The sequence below is a fragment of the Octopus sinensis genome, linkage group LG24 (genome assembly GCF_006345805.1).
Source record: "Octopus sinensis linkage group LG24, ASM634580v1, whole genome shotgun sequence".
NCBI lineage: Eukaryota > Metazoa > Mollusca > Cephalopoda > Octopoda > Octopodidae > Octopus > Octopus sinensis.
This window is the reverse complement of record NC_043020.1, coordinates 12806824-12815819: the sequence shown is the minus strand read 5'-3', so window position 1 is coordinate 12815819 and position 8996 is coordinate 12806824. Positions and strand designations below refer to the sequence as shown.

At 37.7% G+C, this 8996-nt stretch overlaps 1 protein-coding gene across 3 annotated transcripts in view; it reads right to left on the bottom strand.

The window, feature by feature from the left end:
* Positions 1-6864: 6864 nt before the first annotated feature.
* LOC115223940 (rho guanine nucleotide exchange factor 3-like) overlaps positions 6865-8996 on the bottom strand; it is a 99303-nt gene continuing 97171 nt past the window's right edge. For all 3 annotated transcript variants that reach the window (XM_029794685.2, XM_029794686.2, XM_036512877.1), the window contains 2 exons: positions 8620-8806; positions 6865-7144 (listed from right to left, as the gene is read on the bottom strand). In XM_029794685.2, the coding sequence (XP_029650545.1) occupies positions 7002-7144; positions 8620-8806 (330 nt within the window). In that variant the 3' untranslated portion in view covers positions 6865-7001. The remainder of the gene's footprint in view (positions 7145-8619; positions 8807-8996) is intronic.

Here is an 8996-nt window from a genome sequence, read left to right as displayed (position 1 = left end):
CAGGGTGACAGCATTTTCAAAGAGAGGAGACAAGTCAATCCTACCAAGCCCAGTACATGACTGGTACTTTATTTTATTGACCCTGAAGAAATGAAAAGCAAAGTTGATCTCAACAGGATTTGAACTCAGAACATATAGACCAGAATAACAATAATAACAACAACAACAACAACAATAATAATAATAATAATAATAATAATAATAATGATAACTATTTATATAAAATCATTTTATTATAGTATAGGTTGTTTTTTTTACATTCATACAAATTTATAAAAACCAAAAAACTTAGGACATGTTGGCAGTTGAACAAATGGCTAAGACCACCAAGGGAGCTTTTGATGCGCTTAAAATTACTTGGAACCAAGTAAAGAGGGACTTTATGGAATCATTCTTGAGCACGTTTCATTCTTTCATTCCCTGAAAACTTAAAGAACAACCAAAAACACATATGTATATATATATATATATCCATCCTCTGGCATATATCTACACACACACACACACACATATATATAGAGTGAGAGAGGAGGGGTGGGAGAAAGAAAGAGAGAGAGCATGTGTGTGAATATTTGTAGATGATAGGTAGGTGATACATAGATAGATAGAGCTAGATAGATAGATAGATAGATAGATAGATAGACGGATGGATAGATAGATAGATAGGTAGAGATAGATAGATAGATAGACAGATAGATAGATAGATAGGTAGAGATAGATACATAGAGCTAGATAGATAGATAGGTAGAGATAGGTAGAGATAGATAGATAGATAGATAGACGGATGGATAGATAGATAGGTAGGTAGATAGGTAGAGATAGATAGATAGGTAGAGATAGATAGATAGATAGATAGGTAGAGATAGATAGATAGATAGAGAGAGAGAAAGAGACAGGAAGAGATAGATAGGTAGAGAGATAGGTAAGTAGATACAGAAAGAGATAGGTAGATAGACAAACAGATAGATTAGACAGACAGATAGATAGATAGACATATAGATAGACAGATAGATAGATAGACAAATAGATAGACAGACAGATAGATAGATAGACAGACAGACAGACAGACAAACGGAAAGACAGATAGACAGACAGAGGTTGGGAATTTTTTTTTTTTAATTATTATTTTGGTTTAGAAAAAATTATTTTTGGAGATTTAAAAAATTTAGAAAAATTAGTAGAGAAAAATATAAATAATTACAAAGAAGACAAAAGTAAATGGGGAAAAAAACCAGAAATTATCCAAATATTTTGCAAGAATCATTTCAATTATAATAACGAACCATAAACGAACATTTAATTATAGACAGCTGTGATAGACCCCTGTAAAAAGGGGTGAATCTTATGTGCGTCATAAATATTATAATACAGTATATATGAAACCATCTTTGTCTTTGTGTAAAAAGATCTGTTAAAACCTCAACAACCAACTAATATTAAGAGAATGCCGGTTCTATGGAAACGGCTGAGTTAAATTGAAATTATAGTTTGCATCTGAGATGTCACTGGAAGTGGTGGTGGTGGTGTGAGATGGGGGCAGGGAATAGGGGTCAGGAACTTTGAGAGAGAGAGAGAGAAAATAAAGGATTGGGGGGGTTTTGAGTTATTCACAGTAGCAGTTAGAAAATTTGAGGAGAGCCCAATGAACAGAGAGGGAAAAAAAATGCACACACACACACTCATACACTGCAACTATAAGGTTGTCCCAAAAGTTCGTAGAAAGTCTTGGAAAATAATGGTCTTTATTTTGAGGGATAATTTTTGTTGTTTTTGTTAGTACTTGGCGAGTAAAAATTCAATTTTCGCAAGTGTTTACGAACTTTTGGGACAACCTAATAATAATAATAATAATGGTAATTTCAAATTTTGGCACAAGGCCAGGAAATTTGGGGGGAGAGGGGATAAGTCGATTAGATTGACCCCAGTATCCAACTGGTACTTGTTTTATCGACCCCCAAACGATGGAAAGTAAAGTCGCCCTCAGCAGCATTTGAACCCAGAACGTAGACGGATGAAATGCCACTAAGCATTTTGCCCAGCATGCTAACAGTTCTGCCAGCCCACCAACCTTAATAATAATAATAATAATAATAATAATAATAATCCTTTCTACTATAGGCACAAAGCCAGAAATTTTGGGGTGAGAGGGCTAATTGATTACATTGACCCCCGAAAGGATAAAAGGTAAAGTCAACCATGGTGGAATTTGAACTCAGAACGTAGCGACAGGTGAAATACCGCTGAGCATTTTGCCCGATGCGCCAACAATTCTGTCAGCCCCCCGCCTTAATAATTATAATACTTTCTACTAAAGGCACAGAGCCTGAAATTTGGGGGTATGGGTGGGGTGGATAAGCCGATTACATCGACCCCCAGTGTTTCCCTGGTATTTATTTTATCAACCCTGAAAGGATGAAAGGCAAAGCTGACCTTGGTGGAATTCGAAATCAGAACCTAAGGATGGACAAAATGCTAATGATTCTGCTGGCCCACTACCACAATAATAATAATAATAATAATGATGGAAAGGAATATAGAAAGACAGAAAGAAACCTGATATGGTGTGTGGATGATATCGAAGTGAAATAAAGCTAAGGATATCAAATATACAAGATTATATTACTCTTTACTCTCTTTGACTTGCTTCAGTCATTTGACTGTGGCCATGCTGCAGCACCGCCTTTAGTCGAGCAAATCGACCCCAGGATTTATTCTTTGTAAGCCTAGCCAAACCGCTAAGTTATGGGGACGTAAACACACCAGCATTGGTTGTCAAGCGATGCTGGGGGTGGAGGAACAAACACAGACACACAAACATACACACATACATATATACGACAGGCTTCTTTCAGTTTCCATCTACCAAATCCATTCACAAGGCTTTGGTCGGCCCGTGACAATAGTAGAAGTCACTTGCCCAAGGTGCCATGCAGTGAGACTGAACCCGGAACCATGTGGTTTGTAAGCAAGCTACTTACCACACAGCCACTCCTACGCCTATATACAGAGGAAAAAAAAAATTTGTGGGTTTAAAAAGCAAAATAAAAGAAAAGAGGGAGTTTAGTTAGAGAGGGTGGTAGGGATGGGTGGAGTATACCAACAAGATGTGAACGATGCATTGGAATAAGCAATAGAAATACAATAAAAGACGAATGGTAATTTTTGTTAGAAGAGGTAAGTGGATGTGGAAAATAATTGAGGGAAAGAGAGAGATGAGAAACTATTACTCCAAGTTGACCCAATGGCAGGGACCAGTTATTGAAATAGATATTACTCTTTACTCTTTTACTTGTTTCAGTCATTTGACTGTGGCCATGCTGGAGCACCGCCTTTAGTCGAGCAAATCGACCCCGGGACTTATTCTTTTGTAAGCCCAGTACTTATTCTATCGGTCTCTTTTGCCGTACCGCTAAGTGACGGGTATATGGCTGAAGTTGTCATGAAGGATATGAAAGTACAGAAACTGTCAGATTATTCAAGGATAACTGGTAAGAAGCTGGTAAAACCTCTACTGACATAAGATATATGTTAGTCACCCGCACACCAATGGAGAAGTGTCGTTCTTGATGAAGCTAGGAGTGTAACAGAACCAGCATCCTTATCATCAATTGGTAGTAGGACAAAGGAGATGTTAAATGCTAAAGAGTTAAGGTGAACCTGGCCAAAACTAAAATTTAGTAGAGAAAAAAGACAGGGCTACCTTTATCCAAGAAATGGCTTTTTGATATGAAAATGAATACCTGTTTCTTTACTACCCACAAGGGGCTAAACACAGAGGGAACAAACAAGGACAGACAAAGGGATTAAGTCGATTAGATCAACCCCAGTGCGTAACTGGTACTTATTTAATCGACCCCCGAAAGGATGAAAGGCAAAGTCGACCTCGGCGGAATTTTAACTCAGAACGTAACGGCAGACGAAATACCTATTTCTTTACTACCCACAGGGGGCTAAACAGAGAGGGGACAAACAAGGACAGACAAGCGGATTAAGTCGATTATATCGACCCCAGTGCATAACTGGTACTTATTTAATCGACCCCGAAAGGATGAAAGGCAAAGTTGACATCGGCGGAATTTGAACTCAGAACGCAGCGGCAGACGAAATACCGCTAAGCATTTCGCCTGGCTTGCTAACGATTCTGCCAGCTCGCCGTACCATAGGGTACACAGAAAGTTTGATATGAGGAAAATTTAAAACAACTCCAATTTAATTACATTGAATGCAAGAAAAAGGGTAAAAAAAAAAAATAAAAATGAAAGGGCTTTAGTGAGTTGTTGATAGGAGATACAAAAGCAAATGCATGCCTACACACAATGCACAACTACAGATGTGCATGTCTAAATATGTACACTCAATGTGCAAGTAGACACTTGCCCAAACACACACGTCCAACATACACACACATATATACATCCAATGTAAAAGTATATACATACATGTCAAAAAGTGTCCCGAATTTCAATGCAGGCTGAGAAGCCTGAAGACTTGTGCGTAACATTGAAGACTCAAAACACACACACACACTAGTACAGTTATCCACCCAGATGTCTGAATATATATACTTGAATAAATTCAACAACAGATCGGGCTTGCATGCTTGTCCACCCATGAGAAATTAAAAACTATTTCTGAGATGAAAGAGGTGGTGGTGGTGGTGGTGGCAAATGGAGGTGTCTAAAAGTTGACTGGGCAGGATTTGAACTTAGAACAAATAACTCAGTAAAACAAGGCAATTTTTCTGATGCTTTAACGATTCAGCCAACCCACCACCCTAAACGTAGAAAATTTCATATATGGGTTACAATGCTATAAAATTGATTGGGATATAGTACCCAAGCTGGGTACTTATTTAATCAAAACCAGAAAGAAAAATCTGTCAAGCAAACAGAAGCAGAATCAGAGAGAGAAAGAGAGATGATGGTTTAAACAACAAACAACAACAATAGCAGCAATAATCTCAAATTGGAAGAGGCAGGGAAGGATTTTAAGTGGGGAGAGGAAGCGGGGGAGTAGTGGACATCGGCAGATATGTTGTGCGTAATAACTGCAATTTTACATCAAAATCGGATGGATTGAAGGAATGGCCGGTAGAGTGGGGTTAAAAAAAAAAATTGGGGGGGGAGGTAGATAAAAGAAGAATTTCAGTGGGGGACTTGATGAGTAAAGTAACATTGGTGTTTTAAATTTCAGCGCAAGGTCAGAAATTTCAGGGAGTTGGGGGTAAGTTGATTACGTTGACCCTAGGACTTAACTGATACTTATTTTATTGGTTCTGAAAAGGGGAAAAAAGGTAAAGACAACCCTGCCAGAATTTGAACTCAGAAAGGTAAATACGGACGACCAGTGTACTGATGACTCTGCCAGCTTGCCCCCCTTAATGAATAAAGTAATATTATTAATAATAATAATAATAATAATAATAATAATAATTTTTGACACGGAGAGGGCACAAAGCTAGAAGTTAGAAGGAAGAAGTGAGTGTGTGTTTGTATGTTACACAACTAAACTGACCCCAGTACACGACCGGTGCTTTGACTGTGGAAAGATAAAACGGCAAAGTTGACATCAGCAGGATTTGAACTGAGAAAGTAAAGCCCTGCCCCCCAAATAAAATAAAATAAATACCACAAGGTATTTTTCCGACATTCGAAAGATTACCAGAGCAACTGCTTTCAAGCAACAACTGTTTCCAATGGATACCGAGGACCCTTTCAACTCCTGGAAACCGTTGTTAAAGTTGATGAAATGGGGGCCCGTCTATTTGAATGGTATTTTATTTTCATCAACCCTCACCGAAAGGATGAAAGGCAAAGTTGACTGCGGCAGGATTTGAACTTAGAACAAATAACTCAGTAAAACGAGGCAATTTTTCTGATGCTTTAACGATTCAGCCAACCCACCACCCTAAACGTAGAAAATTTCATGTATGGGTACAATGCTATAAAATTGATTGGGATATAGTACCCAAGCTGGGTACTTATTTAATCAAAACCAGATATAAAAACAAAAGAAATAATGCAGGCCCCACCAGCTGATTTTCAAGTCAGGAAGTAGAGGACTGTAACTCAATAAATACTGGCACGGCACTCCAAAAACCATTCTGTTTCTGGCAACCTGCTGTCTTAACGATAACAATAATAATCCTTTCTACTGTGGGCACAAGGCCTGAAATTTTAGGGGAAGGGATTAGGTCGATAACATTGGCCTCAGTGCATAACTGGTACTTACGTAACCGACACTAAGAGGATAAAAGGTCAAGTCGACCTCAGCAGAATTTGAACTCAGTATGTAGCAACAGACAAAATGCTGCTAACCATTCTATCCAATGTGCTAACGATTCTGCCAGCTCACCATCATAATAATAATAATAATAATAATAATAATAATCCTTTCTACAAAAGGTACAAAGCCAATAGTTTTTTTGTTTTTTTTTTTTATGGAGTGGATAAGTTGATTCACATCGAACCCCAGTATTCAACTGGTACTTGTTTTATCGACCCTGAAAGGATGAAAGGCAAAGTCAACCTTGGCAGAATTTGAACTCAAAATGTAAAGACGGATGAAATGCCGCTAAGCATATTGCCCTGTATGTTTACGATCCTGCCCGCCCACCACCTTAATAATAATAATAATAATAATAATAACAACATAAATAATTTCTAATTTAGGGACAAGGCCAACAGTTTTTGGAGAGGGATGGAGTTAGTCAATTGTATTGACTGCAGGACTTAACTGGTACTTATTTTACTGACCCCAGAAGGATAAAAGGGCAAAGTTGACCTCAGCAGGATTTGAACTCAGAACAAAGAAGCAGAACAAATTTTTTTGAGAAACTGGAGGATTCTACAAGCAATCCCTCAATCCATTATTTTTTTTTGTTTGTTTGTTTGTTTTAAAGTTTTTGATAGTTTTTGTTGTTAAATGTTCTCATTTTTTTTTTTTTTTGTTGTGGGTGAAGAGATGGGATGAGTCTTATTTTGGATGGTTGCAGAGAGCGTTCAGCTTCCGTTGGGCCTCTGGTTAGATATGGACTGGCGTAGACACTGCAGCCACTGGCGTTTGTCGTGTTCATCTGTGGCAATCAGCGTGTGGGACTGACCTTGGCTTGGATCCATAAACGAGACTCGAAACACATTCTTTGCTAAAAGAAAGGAAGGAAAATAAAGAAACGGTTAGCCAAACAGATGAATCTCATATGAAGATATCTAAATATATGTTAGATATATTAAGAGGGATTATCAATCAGAGCAAAATACTTTATAAACTCTCTGTTAGTACACCAGGCTTACAATATTGGGATCTTTTCCTTTTGAACCTCAGACAATTTCTAGTTAACTAAACACTTTAAAACTTCGTATACTGGTAGAATGTGTCAAAATAAAACGTTTTTTTCTCTTGGCTTTCTTGAGAAAATTGTAATTTGTTTGTTTAACGTAGTTTAATTTTTCGAATTTTAACCAATCCTACACTCTCTTTTGAGCTAAAATCATTTGCTGCATCTAAAACTGAGACAACATCCTCTAACTAACCCTACACCTCCCCCTAACCCTAAATATTTTTTTTCTTAATTGTTAAATTAATTGTCAGTATGTTGAATTAAATTAATTTAACAATTAAGAAAAAAAAAAGTTAGGGTTAGGGGGAGGTTTAGGGTTAGTCACAGGATGTTGTCTCAGTTTTAGACGCAGCAAATGATTTTAGTTGAATGGAGGTAATCGATTGGTTAAAATTGCCGAAATGCTCGGATTTTCAGACGAAATATCTTACAAACTATAGAATTTTATCAATAAAACCAAGAGAAAAATGATGTTTTATAAACACATTCTACCAGTATACGAAGTTTAAAACTTTTTAGTTACCTAGAATTTATGTTACAAACTGCCGTTCAAAAGGAAAAGATCCCAATATTGTTAAGATTAGTAGAAAAACTTTGTATATTCTTATGGCAGGGTCCAAGGTTATAGTTCATCCTCATTCTATATTATAAGTCCATGGTTTTTTTCCAGTTATACTGGTTTTTATACAATGATACACAAGACAAACTGAATTTAAAGTAGGGTCACATTGCAACAGGGTTATATCATATTGGTAGAGTATCAATAAATGCTTTATTATTATTATTGCTCTCTTTAGAATTGGGCCACAGTCCCTATTAGCCCTCCACAGGAGGCAGCATAAGAGTCAGCAGAGAGTGCAGCTTTTAGGTTAGTGAATACTAAAATTTTGGTTAGTACTTTGTTGGAATAGTCTTTTGAACATGATAAATCTTTTAAATACCTATTTCTTTACTACCCACAAGGGGCTAAACACGGAGGGGACAAACAAGGACAGACATAGGTATTAAGTCGATTACATCGACCCCAGTGCGTAACTGGTACTTAATTTATCGACCCCGAAAGGATGAAAGGCAAAGTCGACCTCGGCGGAATTTGAACTCAGAACGTAACGGCAGACGAAATACCGCTAAGCATTTCGCCCGGCGTGCTAACGTTTCTGCCAGCTCGCCGCCTTTTTAATCTTTTGAATACCAAACATGACTCCCACAATTACAACTTCACACACACAAGAGATGAGATGAGATGAGATGAAGGAAAACACAAAACAATGAATAATCACCTGTTTGTCCTCCCTGCCCAAAAGCATTCCGGAAGGATCCCATCCGCACTTCGTTGTCTTTCAAATCCTCTATATTCAACGTACTGACCGGAATTGGCTGACGATATACTTGAAAGCCACGCTGGCTATTATTGGTGACTGGCCGTGTAACAAGGAGAACTTTGTCCAACAGAAACACATGGAGTTTCTGCAACAAGAGAAAGATATTCATATCATCAAGATTGGTTTCAAATTTTGGCACAAGGCCAGCAATTTCAGGGGAAGGATTAAGCTGATTAGAATGACCCCAATATTCAACTGTACTAAGGCGGCGAGCTGGCAGAAACGTTAGCACGCCGGGCAAAATGCTTAGCGATATTTCATCTGCCGTTATGTTC